At 33.3% G+C, this 19,874-nt stretch overlaps 1 protein-coding gene across 2 annotated transcripts in view; it reads left to right on the top strand.

The window, feature by feature from the left end:
• The window catches only part of LOC145268437 (uncharacterized), a 1,138,892-nt gene that overhangs the window by 1,034,890 nt on the left and 84,128 nt on the right, over window positions 1-19,874 (top strand). For both annotated transcript variants that reach the window (XM_080123996.1, XM_080123997.1), the window contains one exon: window positions 3,865-4,023. In XM_080123996.1, the coding sequence (XP_079980122.1) occupies window positions 3,865-4,023 (159 nt within the window). The remainder of the gene's footprint in view (window positions 1-3,864; window positions 4,024-19,874) is intronic.

The raw sequence follows: 19,874 nt of genomic DNA on the forward strand, positions 1-19,874 counted from the left end.
GGCGGTGACGTCTATTTTAGTAGCACCAAGCCTGTATTCTAACTATCCGAGAATTTTGAATATCTCGATAGATAGAGAGATAGTTCGGTTGACAGTTATGCATATATGTTGTTGTAAGTCTTCCAGTGAACTACCAGGGCTACCCGGCGTTGCTCGGGACCGTATAAACAATGAAAAGACAAAAGCAGATATTGAACATATGTTTTATTCTTAGGGGAAAGGAATCTTTCATCTCAAGTTTTAGCGTTACAAACAAACATTTGTCTTTTATATATATAGATAATGACAGGTTTTTTGGGCCCCCCCTCGAAGATAACTGATCAGTTGACCAACTTCTAGTGGTCCGTTTGACGTGAAATTTCGATATTTGTCATCCGGGTAATGGGGCTTCGATATGATACCAAATTTGTCAAGTTTAGTTCCGTATTTCAAAAGTTTTAGCGTTACAAACAAACATACATACATACACACAGACGTTTGGCTTTAATATATATAGACTAGCAGGGCTACCCGGCGTTGCTCGGGACCGTATAAACAATGAAAAAACAAAAACAGATATTGAACATATGTTTTATTCTTAGGGGAGAGGAATCTTTCATCTCAAGTTTTAGCGTTACAAACAAAAATTTGTCTTTTATATATATAGATAATGACAGGTTTTTTTGGGCCCCCCCCTCGAAGATAACTGATCAGTTGACCAACTTCTAGTGGTCCGTTTGACGTGAAATTTCGATATTTGTCATCCGGGTAATGGGGCTTCGATATGATGCCAAATTTGTCAAGTTTAGTTCCGTCTTTCAAAAGTTTTAGCGTTACAAACAAACATACATACATACACACAGACGTTTGGCTTTAATATATATAGATGGAATGGCCGCTGTTCATTTATCTCTGAATATAAAACAACTTGATTTATTTAATAACATTCATATAGACATAACATGACTCTACGATAAATATCCGCTCCTCGGTAGGGTAACGACTCATGATGGCCTTAGAAGGGTTACGCTAGAGGAGCGGGATAACCATTATTAACGGAGATTCGGTTAATGTTTTAATTTCCTCGTCTACATTGTTTTTAAGGGCATTTATTGTGGCTGGTTTTATTGCTTTGGGAGTAGGGGAATTTCTTGTGTTAAAATTTCGTCGAAATTCTCTTTGAGTTTCTGATAATGACTCATTCAACCGAAAACATGACTCTACGATAAATATCCGCTCCTCGGTAGGGTAACGACTCATGATGACCTTAGAAGGGTTACGCTAGAGGATCGGGAAAAATAAAATAAAAATATAAAAAAATTAAGAAACTAATGAATTTTTTTAAACCATCAGCTTCTTTTGGGACACCCTGTAACTAGAGATTTCTGGCATATAGGGATCTCAGCAGTGAAGGGGTGTAATTTTGTTGCTAAGCGTGTTTGTCGGGCGTATGTACGTCCAGGGGGAACCAGCAAGTGCAAATATTAGTAAAACAGGTACAAAGATGCAACACTGCAGCGATGCGACAGGGGCTGGAGCTTAGTTGACAAAGTGGCACCTATTAGATTGATATCTTATTTTTGGACCCTATCTAAGAGGGAGAGGCTTGTGGTAGATGCACCAGCCCATATGTGGCAACAATACTCCTTGCATGGGTGAATGGTAATCTTGTAGAGGTACGAGATACTCCCTGGTGTGAGTTGTCTTCTAGCTCGATAAAGGGAGCCCACCTTCTTTGCAGCAGCGTTTGCAATGTCCTTAATATAATTGTTTCAGTTCATACAGGGTAACCCCCCCCCCCAAAAAAAGAACAAGCCCACACTCTAATTAGGTCCCGTTTCTTAGTGTTTCGTCCGAACGAAAATAAAATGACAATGTTCTCTCTGATTCTCTCTCCTCAGATCTTGAGCGCGTGATTCAGTGCTTGGTTACCTTGAATGCATCTAAGACCAAGCTCCTATCATTACATCATAAACGCTCTGATCCCCATCTGGCATTAATTGAAATAGATGACTCTCGATTAGGTGTGGCCCCATGTTTTGATAAGCTTCTGGGTTTGACCTTTACTCCTGATCTCAAATGAAACACATACATAAAGTCTGTTGCCAAAGTCGCTGGAAAAATGGTGGGATCCTTCTACCGCTCCAGAAGATATCTCACTACTGATGCAATTCTCTATCTATATAAAAACCAGGTACGTCCAAGGATGGAATGCTGTTGCCATATCTGGACAGGAGCTGCTAAAAACAGCCTATCCTGCCTTGACAGAGCACAAAATAGACTCCAACTTGAATGCCACCAAAGGTCAAGACATTTCTTTGGAGAAGAAAAAGCCGCACAGCCACATCCAACATCTCAGGAATGATTTTCTTCTTTTGACCCGTATTTATTGATGTTTCAATGTGCTTATCTGTAGATATCTTTTATTCCTCCGGGAAGCTGGTTACGTTCCCAGAACGTTTCTCAATTAAGTAAACCTCCCCGGGGAAGCGATAGTGTCTTACTCTACAGTCTTGTGGGTATCCTTGGTTGGGCGAAGAACCAACCCCAAAATCAAACACCCCTGCCTTGTGGGCCTTCTCACAGGAAAAGGCTAAGAGATTGGAACTCTGACTTTAAATCCTACTGCTTCCTTGCAGTTTGCCTTAAAAAACTATAGAATCTCATCCAGAAAGAAAAGGTGTAGTAGCAGACATGATAGGGCGACTGTTTAATTAATTAATTTCGGCCAGAAGCTGCAGCCTCTTCTGGTGAAAATCGTTGTGGTTTGCTCCACTGGATATGAGCATTGGAGATTCATAGTGTGTCTATCTGATGCACCACAGATACTGCACCTAAACTGCGCAAGCAAGTTTGGAGCCAAGTTGGAAAGTCCTGTGGTGATAGAGTGAGACTACGCCAACACCGAGAGATAAAGCACTGCCGCACCAACTAGTCATCGTCAAAACTGTTGGCAACGTCCTCAAGTCAAATCTGAGTATTTTCTCAGGTAACTAGAACACATGATCACAGACACGTCTTTCCAGGTCAGCTATCAGAAAATCTTCCGGTACAATTGACCACTCCAGAAGATATCTCACTACTGATGCAATTCTCTATCTATATAAAAACCAGGTATGTCCAAGGATGGAATACTGCTGCCACATCTGGGCAGGAGCTGCTAAAAACAGCCTATCCTGCCTTGACAGAGCACAAAATAGACTTTGTGGCTTGGTGGGGGACGCCCTTTTCTCTTCCCTGCAACCTCTCTACCACAGAAGAGACGTTGCGAGCCTTTCTCTGTTTTATCATTATTTCCATGGCAAGTGCTCGTCTGGGCTCCATTCTCTGGTCCCCCCTCGCCAATCTTTCACGAAAAACACCCGACTAGCCGAAACCACCGTCAATAACTTTACCCACTCTTTATCTGTGCCTAAATCAAAACGTAGATTCCATGAACAAAGCTTCTTTCTTAGAACTGCACGGCTGTGGAACTTTCTGCCGCTTGCCTGTTCCCCCCCCCACGCCGAATTCAACTTGGATGTCTTCAAGTCCAACATAAACAAATTCCTGACAAACCGCCTCCTTAAGTAAGACACTTTATCAAATCTCCAATACTAACGATTACTACGGTACTATCCCATTGATTACTGTACACACAATAACCCTTATCCCCGAATGGCTTCTGGGCCTTGATAAGTGGTGACCCCCCCTTGTAAAAAAAAGAAAAAAAAGAAAAAGGAAAGCAGTTTAGGCTTACTAGCGTTACATGATACCATTCATTTGCAGCTTCTGGGGGCAATTTTCTTACGATTTTACATCAAGTAGCTTTATGCCTTGTCCGTAGCGATTTTCATTAATTATTTCTTACTTTTTCTAATTGCAATTTTTTTTTTTTTTTTTTAGTCAGCACAGAAACGGGCGTATCGACAGCTCCAAGCGTTTATCTTCGGGACGACCCTATTTGTGGAACTCAGTTGGAAAACCAAAGCGAATTACGCGCACCGACGGCCGAGCAGGCCGCATACTACCTCGACGCAGCCATTGCTGCCAGATCTTCAGCGGGTATGTCCACGTCTTACATATTTAATTTTTTTTACATTTTTTCCCATCTAAAACAAGGCACCTTGCGATTTCGAAAATAAAAAATATACCCATATTACTTGGGTGTATCAGAATTTTTGTAGGAATTTTTGACACCCCTAACACGAAACTGCAAATAAAATATAAAAAAAAACCGTAATTTCTCTGTTAAAAGTGGGTTGTTTATTTTCTTTATGGATTATGCTTCCAAAATAAACTATTAAAGTTGTTTTAAAAGTAATAGAAATATTTTTTTTAAACAGTAATGAATTTTCCGAACTCAATATTTTTCAATTTTTAAACTTTAAAAATCTATCAAAATTTTTCTATTGATTCTATGTGAAATTTTATGCTCTTTCCAATAAACCGAATATAATATTTTAGACAAACGTTTTTTTTTTTAAATTCACGCCCCCACCCATTTTAAAGTTTCTATTAAAAAATAAATAATTAATTTACTCACCAAAGTATTATATATCACAAATTGAAGAGAAAAGGTCAATAAATAATATATTCAAATTAAAAAACAAAAAAGTACTGTTTTTTTAGAAATTTACCTGTAAAGTTCGAAGTTTAAAACCTTTTTTTTAAACAACGTTGTTGATTTTTTTTCTTTTGTTTTTTTTAAATAAAACCTTGGTCCTTGCTCCTTTAATTGAAAAAAAAATTAGGGCTTTAATTACGTTTTTCGAGTAGTTATAAGCTTGGAAAGACAGGGGGTCGAATAATTCACGCCTCCCATTTTGAAATGTCTATTAAAAAGTAAATAATTAATTTACTCACCAAAGTCCGAATTTTAAAACCTTTTAAAAAACAAAAAACACGTTATTTTTTTTTAATGACACCTTGGTCCTTGCTCCTTTAATTGAAAAAAAATTAGGGCTTGAATTACATTTTTCGATGAGTTATAAGCTTGGAAAGACGGGGTGGAATTATTCACTATTTTTCACGAAATTTCTGACACACCTTGTGCATCAGCCTGAATGAAAACCGAAACCAAAACTGATGAATGTACATCTATATATATATATATAAAAGTGAAAATGTATGTTCGCTTTTTGTTTCCGAATCCTTCTACTAAGTTTCCGAATCTTTTTGCTAAGTTCCCGAATCTCTCTGCTAAGTTTCCCTCAATGTTTCTGCTAAGTTTTCGAATCTTTCTTCTAAGTTTCCGAATCTTTCTTCTAAGATACCGAATCTTTCTTCTAAGTCTCCGAATCTTTCTTCAAAGTTTCCAAATCTTTTTTCAAAGTTTCCGAATCTTTCTTCAAAGTTTTCGAATCTTTCTTCAAAGTTTTCGAATCTTTCTTCAAAGTTTTCGAATCTTTCTTCAAAGTTTCCGAATCTTTCTTCAAAGTTTCCGAAACTTTCTTTTAAATTTCCGATTTTTTTTCAAATTTTTCGAATCTTTTTTCAAAGTTTTCGAATCTTTCTTCAAAGTTTCCGAATCTTTCTTCAAAGTTTCCGAATCTTTCTTCAAAGTTTCCGAATCTTTCTTCAAAGTCTCCGAATCTTTCGTCAAAGTTTCCGAATCTTTCGTCAAAGTTTCCGAATCTTTCTTCAAAGTTTCCGAATCTTTCTTCAAAGTTTCCGAATCTTTCTTCAAAGTTTCCGAATCTTTCTTCAATGTTTCCGAATCTTACTTCAAAGTTTCCGAATCTTTCTTCAAATTTTCCGAATCTTTCTTCAAAGTTTCCGAATCTTTCTTCAAAGTTTCCGAATCTTTCTTCAAAGTTTCCGAATCTTTCTTCAAAGTCTCCGAGTCTTTCTTCAAAGTCTCCGAATCTTTCTTCAAAGTCTCCGAATCTTTCTTCAAAGTCTCCGAATCTTTCTTCAAAGATTCCGAATCTTTTTTCAAAGTTTCTGAATCTTCTTTCAAAGTTTCTTTATCTTTTTTCAAAGTTTCTGCATATTTCTTCAAAGTTTCCGAATCTTTCTTCAAAGTTTCCGAATCTTTCTTCTAAGTCTCCGAATCTTTCTTCAAAGTTTCCAAATCTTTCTTCTAAGTTTCCGAATCTTATTATAAACAGAACGATTCATAGAAATCTTTCTGTTATGTCAAAAAAAAACTATTTTCTCTACGTCACAAGTGTCACGCTCATACATTAATTCCATAGCTAATATAACATACTGACCCAACGGGTCACGGTTAGTCTAGTAATTTATAAAATAAATAGAAGACCTGAGTGCCATCAGCAATAATCGAAACCTAAACCAAAACTTATGAAAAATTCTTGATAAAATTATTTACAAAAAAAAAAAAGAAAACCCAGATAACTGAAATGCCACCAGTTATAATCAAAACCGAAACCAAAACTTATGAAAAATTCTTGATAAAATTATTTACAAAAAAAAAAAAGAAAACCCAGATAACTGAAATGCCACCAGTTATAATCAAAACCGAAACCAAAACTTATGAAAAATTCTTGATAAAATTATTTACAAAAAAAAAAAGAAAACCCAGATAACTGAAATGCCACCAGTTATAATCAAAACCGAAACCAAAACTTATGAAAAATTCTTGATAAAATTATTTACAAAAAAAAAAAAAGAAAACCCAGATAACTGAAATGCCACCAGTTATAATCAAAACCGAAACCAAAACTTATGAAAAATTCTTGATAAAATTATTTACAAAAAAAAAAAAGAAAACCCAGATAACTGAAATGCCACCAGTTATAATCAAAACCGAAACCAAAACTTATGAAAAATTCTTGATAAAATTATTTACAAAAAAAAAAAAGAAAACCCAGATAACTGAAATGCCACCAGTTATAATCAAAACCGAAACCAAAACTTATGAAAAATTCTTGATAAAATTATTTACAAAAAAAAAAAAGAAAACCCAGATAACTGAAATGCCACCAGTTATAATCAAAACCGAAACCAAAACTTATGAAAAATTCTTGATAAAATTATTTACAAAAAAAAAAAAGAAAACCCAGATAACTGAAATGCCACCAGTTATAATCAAAACCGAAACCAAAACTTATGAAAAATTCTTGATAAAATTATTTACAAAAAAAAAAAAGAAAACCCAGATAACTGAAATGCCACCAGTTATAATCAAAACCGAAACCAAAACTTATGAAAAATTCTTGATAAAATTATTTACAAAAAAAAAAAAAGAAAACCCAGATAACTGAAATGCCATCAGTTATAATCAAAACCGAAACCAAAACTTATGAAAAATTCTTGATAAAATCGTTTGAAAAAAAAAATAGATGACTTTAGTGCCATCAGTTATAATCGAAACCGAAACCAAAACTTTTGGAAAATTCTTGATAAAATCGTTTTTAAAAAAAAAATAGATAACTTTAGTGCCATCAGTTATAATCGAAACCGAAACCAAAACTTATGGAAAATTCTTGATAAAATCGTTTGAAAAAAAAATAGATGACTTTAGTGCCATCAGTTATAATCGAAACCAAAACCAAAACTTTTGGAAAATTCTTGATAAGATCGTTTTTAAAAAAAAAATAGATAACTTTAGTGCCATCAGTTATAATCGAAACCGAAACAAAAAATTATAGAAAATTCTTGATAAAATCGTTTTCAAAAAAATAGATAACTTAAGTTCCATCAGTTATAATCGAAACCGAAACCAAAACTTATGAAAAATTCTTGATAAAATTATTTACAAAAAAAAAAAAGAAAACCCAGATAACTGAAATGCCACCAGTTATAATCAAAACCGAAACCAAAACTTATGAAAAATTCTTGATAAAATTATTTACAAAAAAAAAAAGAAAACCCAGATAACTGAAATGCCACCAGTTATAATCAAAACCGAAACCAAAATTATGGAAAATTCTTGATAAAATCGTTTTAAAAAAAAAATAGATAACTTTAGTGCCATCAGTTATAATCGAAACCAAAACCAAAACTTATGAAAAATTCTTGATAAAATTATTTACAAAAAAAAAAAGAAAACCCAGATAACTGAAATGCCACCAGTTATAATCAAAACCGAAACCAAAACTTATGAAAAATTCTTGATAAAATTATTTACAAAAAAAAAAAAGAAAACCCAGATAACTGAAATGCCACCAGTTATAATCAAAACCGAAACCAAAACTTATGAAAAATTCTTGATAAAATTATTTACAAAAAAAAAAAAGAAAACCCAGATAACTGAAATGCCACCAGTTATAATCAAAACCGAAACCAAAACTTATGAAAAATTCTTGATAAAATTATTTACAAAAAAAAAAAAGAAAACCCAGATAACTGAAATGCCACCAGTTATAATCAAAACCGAAACCAAAACTTATGAAAAATTCTTGATAAAATTATTTACAAAAAAAAAAAAGAAAACCCAGATAACTGAAATGCCACCAGTTATAATCAAAACCGAAACCAAAACTTATGAAAAATTCTTGATAAAATTATTTACAAAAAAAAAAAAGAAAACCCAGATAACTGAAATGCCACCAGTTATAATCAAAACCGAAACCAAAACTTATGAAAAATTCTTGATAAAATTATTTACAAAAAAAAAAAAGAAAACCCAGATAACTGAAATGCCACCAGTTATAATCAAAACCGAAACCAAAACTTATGAAAAATTCTTGATAAAATTATTTACAAAAAAAAAAAAGAAAACCCAGATAACTGAAATGCCACCAGTTATAATCAAAACCGAAACCAAAACTTATGAAAAATTCTTGATAAAATTATTTACAAAAAAAAAAAAGAAAACCCAGATAACTGAAATGCCATCAGTTATAATCAAAACCGAAACCAAAACTTATGAAAAATTCTTGATAAAATCGTTTGAAAAAAAAAATAGATGACTTTAGTGCCATCAGTTATAATCGAAACCGAAACCAAAACTTTTGGAAAATTCTTGATAAAATCGTTTTTAAAAAAAAAATAGATAACTTTAGTGCCATCAGTTATAATCGAAACCGAAACCAAAACTTATGGAAAATTCTTGATAAAATCGTTTGAAAAAAAAATAGATGACTTTAGTGCCATCAGTTATAATCGAAACCAAAACCAAAACTTTTGGAAAATTCTTGATAAGATCGTTTTAAAAAAAAAAATAGATAACTTTAGTGCCATCAGTTATAATCGAAACCGAAACAAAAAATTATAGAAAATTCTTGATAAAATCGTTTTCAAAAAAATAGATAACTTAAGTTCCATCAGTTATAATCGAAACCGAAACCAAAACTTATGAAAAATTCTTGATAAAATTATTTACAAAAAAAAAAAAGAAAACCCAGATAACTGAAATGCCACCAGTTATAATCAAAACCGAAACCAAAACTTATGAAAAATTCTTGATAAAATTATTTACAAAAAAAAAAAAGAAAACCCAGATAACTGAAATGCCACCAGTTATAATCAAAACCGAAACCAAAATTATGGAAAATTCTTGATAAAATCGTTTTAAAAAAAAAATAGATAACTTTAGTGCCATCAGTTATAATCGAAACCAAAACCAAAACTTATGAAAAATTCTTGATAAAATTATTTACAAAAAAAAAAGAAAACCCAGATAACTGAAATGCCACCAGTTATAATCAAAACCGAAACCAAAACTTATGAAAAATTCTTGATAAAATTATTTACAAAAAAAAAAAAGAAAACCCAGATAACTGAAATGCCACCAGTTATAATCAAAACCGAAACCAAAACTTATGAAAAATTCTTGATAAAATTATTTACAAAAAAAAAAAAAGAAAACCCAGATAACTGAAATGCCACCAGTTATAATCAAAACCGAAACCAAAACTTATGAAAAATTCTTGATAAAATTATTTACAAAAAAAAAAAAGAAAACCCAGATAACTGAAATGCCACCAGTTATAATCAAAACCGAAACCAAAACTTATGAAAAATTCTTGATAAAATTATTTACAAAAAAAAAAAAGAAAACCCAGATAACTGAAATGCCACCAGTTATAATCAAAACCGAAACCAAAACTTATGAAAAATTCTTGATAAAATTATTTACAAAAAAAAAAAAGAAAACCCAGATAACTGAAATGCCACCAGTTATAATCAAAACCGAAACCAAAACTTATGAAAAATTCTTGATAAAATTATTTACAAAAAAAAAAAAAGAAAACCCAGATAACTGAAATGCCACCAGTTATAATCAAAACCGAAACCAAAACTTATGAAAAATTCTTGATAAAATTATTTACAAAAAAAAAAAAGAAAACCCAGATAACTGAAATGCCACCAGTTATAATCAAAACCGAAACCAAAACTTATGAAAAATTCTTGATAAAATTATTTACAAAAAAAAAAAAGAAAACCCAGATAACTGAAATGCCACCAGTTATAATCAAAACCGAAACCAAAACTTATGAAAAATTCTTGATAAAATTATTTACAAAAAAAAAAAAGAAAACCCAGATAACTGAAATGCCACCAGTTATAATCAAAACCGAAACCAAAACTTATGAAAAATTCTTGATAAAATTATTTACAAAAAAAAAAAAGAAAACCCAGATAACTGAAATGCCACCAGTTATAATCAAAACCGAAACCAAAACTTATGAAAAATTCTTGATAAAATTATTTACAAAAAAAAAAAGAAAACCCAGATAACTGAAATGCCACCAGTTATAATCAAAACCGAAACCAAAACTTATGAAAAATTCTTGATAAAATTATTTACAAAAAAAAAAGAAAACCCAGATAACTGAAATGCCACCAGTTATAATCAAAACCGAAACCAAAACTTATGAAAAATTCTTGATAAAATTATTTACAAAAAAAAAAAAGAAAACCCAGATAACTGAAATGCCACCAGTTATAATCAAAACCGAAACCAAAACTTATGAAAAATTCTTGATAAAATTATTTACAAAAAAAAAAAAGAAAACCCAGATAACTGAAATGCCACCAGTTATAATCAAAACCGAAACCAAAACTTATGAAAAATTCTTGATAAAATTATTTACAAAAAAAAAAAGAAAACCCAGATAACTGAAATGCCACCAGTTATAATCAAAACCGAAACCAAAACTTATGAAAAATTCTTGATAAAATTATTTACAAAAAAAAAAAAGAAAACCCAGATAACTGAAATGCCACCAGTTATAATCAAAACCGAAACCAAAACTTATGAAAAATTCTTGATAAAATTATTTACAAAAAAAAAAAGAAAACCCAGATAACTGAAATGCCACCAGTTATAATCAAAACCGAAACCAAAACTTATGAAAAATTCTTGATAAAATTATTTACAAAAAAAAAAAAGAAAACCCAGATAACTGAAATGCCACCAGTTATAATCAAAACCGAAACCAAAACTTATGAAAAATTCTTGATAAAATTATTTACAAAAAAAAAAAAGAAAACCCAGATAACTGAAATGCCACCAGTTATAATCGAAACCGAAACCAAAACTTATGGAAAATTCTTGATAAAATCGTTTTAAAAAAAAAAATAGATAACTTTAGTGCCATCAGTTATAATCGAAACCGAAACAAAAAATTATAGAAAATTCTTGATAAAATCGTTTTCAAAAAAATAGATAACTTAAGTTCCATCAGTTATAATCGAAACCGAAACCAAAACTTATCAAACATTCTTGATAAAATTATTCATAAAAAAATAGGACTTAAGTGCCAAACCGAAATTAGAACTTATCAAGAAGTCTTGGTTTTATTTTTTGTAAAAACGTAAATGACTTGAGTGTCATCAGCTAGTGTTACAATGTCGCCTTGACCTTTTGGTCAAGATCAAAGTGTAGTATCTGTTCTTCATATGCTGCAAGCTATGACTAGCAAAGACCAGCTATGACTAGCAAAGACCAGATGTGGGGGCAACCCCACACGCCTGACCTTTAACCAGCTCCCATTTCCCACCTCTCGGGAGCTGGTCCCTTTTTTCCCTTCCCCCTCCCTTCACTCCTCACATTAAAAATTGGCCTTGTGCCTAATTTGCTCGGTGGGGGAGCAAATAAATACCATCTGTTCTTCATATGCTGCACTTCGATTTCTTGTTCTCTTTCGGTGGAGGAGAAATCCTTCACGACTGAGACAATTTTTATTTTTGTACTTTTTCTCCGCGTTAAAAAACGACCCTGGTGTCTAACTCTGTCCCGTGGGGAGGCATAGTAAATATATACAATCAGGATTCGGTTCTGGGGTTCGGGAAGGAGTGAGTCACTCTCTCGACAACAGCAAGTTTCTGCCCTCTTCTTTTTCAATCGACCACACCTGGCCTCTCGCCACCAATGTCACACTGCACAATCCAAACGTCAGCAATACAAAATTCTTTTCAAGAGTAGATGTTCACGACTCTTTTTCTCTCTGCTACCCCAGGGAATTTTTCCCTGCTTTTATATCCGCCTATCTAGAAAAAAAAAGAAAGAGACAGGGGGAAAAATAGCTTCTCCCATCATGCTCTGCCTTCCCAAGATGCCCTTCGCGTATACAAATGCTCCGGCCATCCTTTTCTTTTTCTTTCCCAAAGAGCGATACAGATACGCCCGGTACGTTTCTTTTAATTTTTTCTTTTTTTCTTCTTCTTCTTTTATAACCATATACCCCACAGAAACCGAAACCAAAACTTATAAAGAATTCTTGGTAAAATTATTTATTACAAAAAAATGGAAGTCCATAAAAATTTAACAACAGTCACTCGGACATAGGCGTTGCACACGAAACAAACAACACGCACACTATCCTATGAATATATAAATTGAGATATAATCCCTCCTTCTACTTTCCCAAAGAGCGATACAGATACGCTAGCAGTATCAGAATTTTTGTAGGAACTCTTGACACCCCTAACACGAAACTGCGAATACAATATAAAAATCTCGTAATTTCTCTGTTAAAAGTGGGTTATTTATTTTCTTTATGGATTATACTTCCAAAATAAACTTATTAAAGTTGTTTTAAAAGTAATAGAAATATTTTTTTTTTAAAACAGTAATGAATTTTCCGAACTCAATATTTTTCAATTTTTAAACTTTAAAAATCTATCAAAATTTTTCTATTGATTCTATTTTTACGATATTTTCAGGGTCAATGTGAAATTTTATGTTCTTTCCAATAAACCGAATATAATATTTTAGACAAACGTTTTTTTTTTAATTCACGCCCCCCCCCCGCAAGTGTCACCCATTTTGAAATGTCTATTAAAAAGTAAATAATTAATTTATGTCGGGGAGTTTCATATATCACAAATTGAAGAGAAAAGGTCAATAAATAATATATTCAAATTTAAAACAAACAAAAAATCGCTTTTTTAGAAATTTACCTCTAAAGTCCGAAGTTTAAAACCTTTTTTTATAAGAACACATTGTTTTTTTTTTGTCTTTTTTTGTCTTTTTTTAATGAAACCTTGGTCCTTGCTCCTTTAATTGAAAAAAAAATTAGGGCTTGAATTACATTTTTCGAGGAGTTATAAGCTTGGAAAGACAGGGGGTCGAATAATTCACGCCTCTCATTTTGAAATGTCTATTAAAAAGTAAATAATTAATTTATGTCGGGGAGTTTTATATATCACAAATTGAAGAGAAAAGGTCAATAAATAATATATTCAAATTTAAAACAAACAAAAAATCGCTTTTTTAGAAATTTACCTCTAAAGTCCGAAGTTTAAAACCTTTTTTTATAAGAACACATTGTTTTTTTTTGTCTTTTTTTGTCTTTTTTTAATGAAACCTTGGTCCTTGCTCCTTTAATTGAAAAAAAAATTAGGGCTTGAATTACATTTTTCGAGGAGTTATAAGCTTGGAAAGACAGGGGGTCAAATAATTCACGCCTCTCATTTTGAAATGTCTATTAAAAAGTAAATAATTAATTTATGTCGGGGAGTTTTATATATCACAAATTGAAGAGAAAAGGTCAATAAATAATATATTCAAATTTAAAACAAAAAAAAATCGCTTTTTTAAAATTTACCTCTAAAGTCCGAAGTTTAAAACCTTTTTTTATAAGAACACATTGTTTTTTTTTGTCTTTTTTTGTCTTTTTTTAATGAAACCTTGGTCCTTGCTCCTTTAATTGAAAAAAAAATTAGGGCTTGAATTACATTTTTCGAGGAGTTATAAGCTTGGAAAGACAGGGGGTCAAATAATTCACGCCTCTCATTTTGAAATGTCTATTAAAAAGTAAATAATTAATTTATGTCGGGGAGTTTTATATATCACAAATTGAAGAGAAAAGGTCAATAAATAATATATTCAAATTTAAAACAAAAAAAAATTGCTTTTTTAAAAATTTACCTGTAAAGTCCGAAGTTTAAAACTTTTTTTTTTTTTTAAAAACACATTGGTTTTTTTTGTGTTTTTTTAATAAAATCTTGGTCCTTGCTCCTTTAATTGAAAAAAAAAAGTAGGGCTTGAATTACATTTTTCGAGGAGTTATAAGGTTGGAAAGATGGGGTGGAATTATTCACTATTTTCACGAAATTTCTGACACTGCTACAGATACGCCCGGTACATTTTCTTTTTTTTTAATTTTTCCTTCTTTTCTAAACATATACCCCACAGAAACCGAAACCAAATCTTATAAAAAGTTATTGGTAAAATTATTTATTACAAAAAAATCGAACTCCATAAAAATTTAACAACAGTCACTCGGACATAAGGGTGGCACACGAAACAAACAACATGCACACTATCCTATGAATATATAAATTATGAGATATAATACTTCCTTCTTTCCCAAAGAGCGATACAGATACGCCCGGTACATTTCTTTTTTTTATTTTTCCTTCTTTTATAACCATATACCCCACAGAAACCGAAACCAAAACTTATAAAGAATTCTTGGTGAAATTATTTATTACAAAAAAGGGAGGTAAATGTTTCGTTTAGGTCCACCTCCGCAATTTTCTTTAAAATGACATTTTTTTTGTGAGGGGGGGGGGGCATTGTCAATATCATAAAAGTGGATCATTCTCGAGGATGGGGGGGGGAGTACTTGTTTTTTTTTTCCTTCGTGTAAAATTCTGATTGCTTAGGGCGCGCACGCATGCGCGTAAAAAAATGGCCGCCAAAATTACCGTGCATAATGCATTTTTTTCTATCTTGATAACTACTTATCTCTGCAACATTTCGATGCGATTTTCGTATTCAGCATAGTCGAAAACCTATAAATGTCGTCATTTTAAAGAAAATTGTGGAGGTGGACCTAAACGAAACATTTACCAAAAGGGAAGTCCATAAAAATTTAACAACAGTCACTCGGACATAAGCGTTGCACACGAAACAAACAACACGCACACTATCCTAAGAATATATAAATTAAGAGATATAATCACGGATCTGACCTTCAAAACCGAAATGGATTGCACGTAATTTGTTTGGATCCTATTGATACCACACCCTAAAGGTCTCCCTTACCCTAACCCGACAACCAACACCCATATTGTCTCAAAGCTAAACACTCGCATTGAAAAGGGTTTGAAAATAGAATTATTAATTGCGATTCCATTAGTATGATTTTATCTTAATGAAATTTAATAAACTGTAAAACTAATTTCACTATACATCATAAACTTTGCTTGTTTGGCTAAGTAATTTTTTTTTTTTTTTTTTTTTTTTTACACAGTGATCACCACTTATCAAGGCCCGGAAGCCACTCAGGGATAAGGGTTATTGCAAGTACATTACGTCAGTGAGGAGATTTTATGAAGTGCTTAATTAGGGGGGCGGTTCATTAGGAATTTGTTAACATTAGACTTGAAGACATCCAAGTTGTAGTCCGGAGGGAAGCAGGCAGACGGAACAGAGTTCCACAGGCGTGCAGTTCTAAGAAAGAAGCTTTGCTCATGAAATCCGCGTTTTGATTTAGGCACAGATATAGAGTGGGGGAAATTTTTCACAGTGGATTCAGCTAGACGGGTGTTTTTCGTGAAAGATTGGCGAGGGGGGGACCAGGGATTGGAGTTCAGACGAGCACCTGCCATGAAAATAACGATAAAACAAGGATAGGCTCGCAACGTCTCTTCTGTGGGAGAGGGGTTGCAGGGTAGAGAAAAGGGCATCCCCCACTAAACCACGAAGTCTATTTTGTACTCTGTCAAGGCATACAATTTTGAGCATGTGGTACAATGGGGAAAGGAGTGGCTGGTTACTTTTAATGCATCTAAAACCAAACTCCTATCCTTACATCATCAACGCTCTGATCCCCATCTGGTATCAATTGGGATGGATGGCTCTCGTCTAGGAGAAGCCTCATGTTTTGACAAGCTACTGGGCTTGACCTTTACTCCTGATCTGAAATGGAACACGTACATCAAGTCTGTTGCCAAGGTCGCTGGAAAGATGGTGGGATCTTTCTACCGTTCCAGAAGATATCTCACTACTGATGCAATTCTCTATCTATATAAAAGCCAAGTACGTCCAATGATAGAATTCTGCTGCCATATCTGGGCAGGAGCTGCTAAAAACAGCCTATCCTGCCTTGACAGAGTACAAAATAGACTTCGTGGCTTAGTGGGGGATGTCCTTTTCTCTACCCTGCAACCTCTCTCCCACAGAAGAGACGTTGCGAGCCCAACCTTGTTTTATCGTTATTTCCATGGCAGGTGCTCGTCTGAACTCCAATCTCTGGTCCCCCTCACCAATCTTTCACGAAAAACACCCGTCTCGCTCAATCCACTGTGAAAAATTTCCCCCACTCTTTATCTGTGCCTAAATCAAAACATGGATTCCATGAAGAAAACTTCTTTCTTAGAACTGCACTCCTGTGGAACTCTGTTCCGTTTGCCTGCTTCCCACCTGACTACAACTTGGATGTCTTCAAGTCCAACGTTAACAAATTCCTAATGAACCGCCCCCTTAAGTAAACACTTCATCAAATCTCCACACTAACGTAATGTACTTGCAATAACCCTTATACCTGAGTGGCTTCCGGGCCTTGATAAGTGGTGACCACCGTGTAAAAAAAAAAGAAGAAAAAGCCAGGTACGTCCAAGGATGGAGTACTGCTGCCACATTTGGCCAGGAGCTGCTAAAAACGACTTGTCCTGCCTTAATAGAGTTCAAAATAGGCTTCGTAGCGTCATTCTCTGCGACCTCTATCTCAGAGAATAGATTTTTTTTTTTTTTTTTTATTACATTTTCACCCCAAACAAGGCAAATTGCCACTTTGGTGTAGGGGGCTACTATCAGGGGAAACAACTACTGGGGTACTATGTAGGGATTTGGGCAGCAAGGTGTCGGTTCACGTTACACTTGAACTTCTGCACGTCAGTACTGTTGGGGAAGCAGGGACCTGGAATGGAATTCCAGAGTCTTGCGGTTCTGGGGAAGAAACTATTGGAGTAAAAAGATCTTTTACATCTAGGGACCTCTACAGTATGGGGGTGGGATCTAGTAGCCTGTCGGGTTTGTCGAGGGTGCTCGCGTCGTGGGGGCACAAGTGATTGCAGTTCATCAGAGCATTCACCACTAAAATACTTGTAGAACAGGCAGAGGGATGCAACATTTCGTCGATGGGACAGAGGCAGATGTAGCGAGTTTGTCTTTGCATTATCTTTATTTTCATGGCAAGTGCTCGACTGAGCTTCAATCTATTTTTGAAAATAGAATTATTAATTGCGATTCCATTAGTCTGTTTTTATCTTAATGAAAATTGATAAGCTGTAAAAACCGATTTCACTATACATTCCAAACTTTGCTTGTTTTTTTGTTTGTTTGTTTTTTTACATAAGTATCACCGCTTATCAAGGGCAAGAGGCCACTCGAGAATAAACATTAACGAATGTACAGTAGTCAATTGGACAATATAGTAATCGTTATTAATGGAGATTCGGTAAATTTGTCAACTTATATGGAACGGCTCATCAAGAACTTATTTACGTTAGACTTGAACACAACCATATTGTAGTCAGCCGGAAAGCAGGAAAACGGAAGACAATTCCACAGGCGTGCAGTTCTAAGAAAGAAGCTTTGTTCATGGAATCTACGTTTAGGTTTAGGCACAGATAAAGAGTGGGGGAAATTATTGATAGTGGTTTCAGTTAGACGAGTGTTTCTTGTGAAAGTTTGGAAAGGGGGGACCATAGAATGGAGCTCAGTCGAGCACTTGCCATGAAAATAACGATAAAGCAGAGACAAACTCGCAACATCTCTTCTCTGAGTACAAAATAGGTTCCGTGTCTTAGTGGGGGATGCCCTTTTCCCTTCCCTGCATCCTCTCTCCCACAGGAGACACGTTGTAAGCCTGTCTTTGTTTTATCGTTACTTCCATGGCAGGTGCTCGTCTGAGCTCCCCTCTCTGGTCCCCCTCGCCAATCTTTCATGATAAACACCCGTCTAGCTGAAACTACTGTCTAAAGTTTTCCCCACTCTATATATGTGCCAAAACCAAAACGTAGATTCCATGAACAAAGTTTCTTTCTTAGAAGTGCACTCCTGTGAAACTCTGTTCCGTTTGCCTGTTTCCCACCTGACTACAACTTGGATGTCTTCAAGTCCAACATAAACAAATTCCTGATGAACCGCCCCCTTAAGTAGACACTATCAAATCTCAACATTAACGTACTGTACACGCAATAACCCTTATCCCCGAGTGGCTTCCGGGCCTTGATAAGTGGTTACCACCTTGTAAAAAAAAAAAAAAATTATTGAAGGCACTTTGTAAGTCGCTTGGATGCGGCGATTCGATAATAGAAAGAAAAAGAAAATGCCGGAGAGATAGAGAGGAGCCGGCTATTACATAAAGAAACGGAGGCCGAGAATATGGAGGTAGTAGAGGCACAGCTGAGATATTAATCTAGGATTTTGCCTCGGCTCCAAATCGTCCGATCGATTTTCAGGCTATTCACGCACTTTGCGACGAGAACGACGTCCTCCTGATAAAAGTTGCAGTCCTGGCCTTTGAATCCAGACACAGAGATTATACGACCAACTCGTTTAAGATAATATCTCCTCATATTCAACACGCCAGCAGGACGACTAAACGTTGACCGGGTCGGGAGGAGGGTATTGACGTTAAAAAAATACTAGAAGGCCGTTCGGCGTTGCCCGGCCATAAAAAATGATTAACTACGATATTTTAGTTCAAGCAGATCACGTATTTATTATTATAGAAACAATTCTTTGTTATTATATTGTACCTAATATATAATAGTGCGATCAAAACTGCAAAAATATGTATAACTTGTGTGCATTCAGTTAGATTTGAAACCAACATATTCAGCATATATATATAGAAGGTATATATATATAGATATAAACATATATATATATATAGATATAGATATAGATATACATATATACATATATATATAGATATACATATATACATATATATATAGATATATGCATATATATAGATATATACATATATACATATATATATAGATATATACATATATATATATATAGAGATATATACATATATACATATATATACATATATATATATAGATATACATATATACATATATATATAGATATATGCATATATATAGATATATACATATATACATATATATATAGATATATACATATATATATAGAGAGAGATATATACATATATACATATATATATATATAGATATATACATATATACATATATATATAGATATATACATATATATATATATATATACATATATATAGATATATACATATATATATAGATATATGCATATATATAGATATATATATATATATAGATATACATATATACATATATATATATATATATAGATATATACATATATATATAGATATATACATATATATATAGAGATATATATAGATATATACATATATATATAGATATATCCATATATATATAGATATATACATATATATAGATATATACATATATATATATAGATATATACATATATATATATGTAAAAAACCTATATATATATAGATATATACATA

This window comes from Euprymna scolopes, chromosome 43 (assembly GCF_053919585.1).
Source record: "Euprymna scolopes isolate OS-2025 chromosome 43, ASM5391958v1, whole genome shotgun sequence".
In the NCBI taxonomy this organism is placed as follows: domain Eukaryota; kingdom Metazoa; phylum Mollusca; class Cephalopoda; order Sepiida; family Sepiolidae; genus Euprymna; species Euprymna scolopes.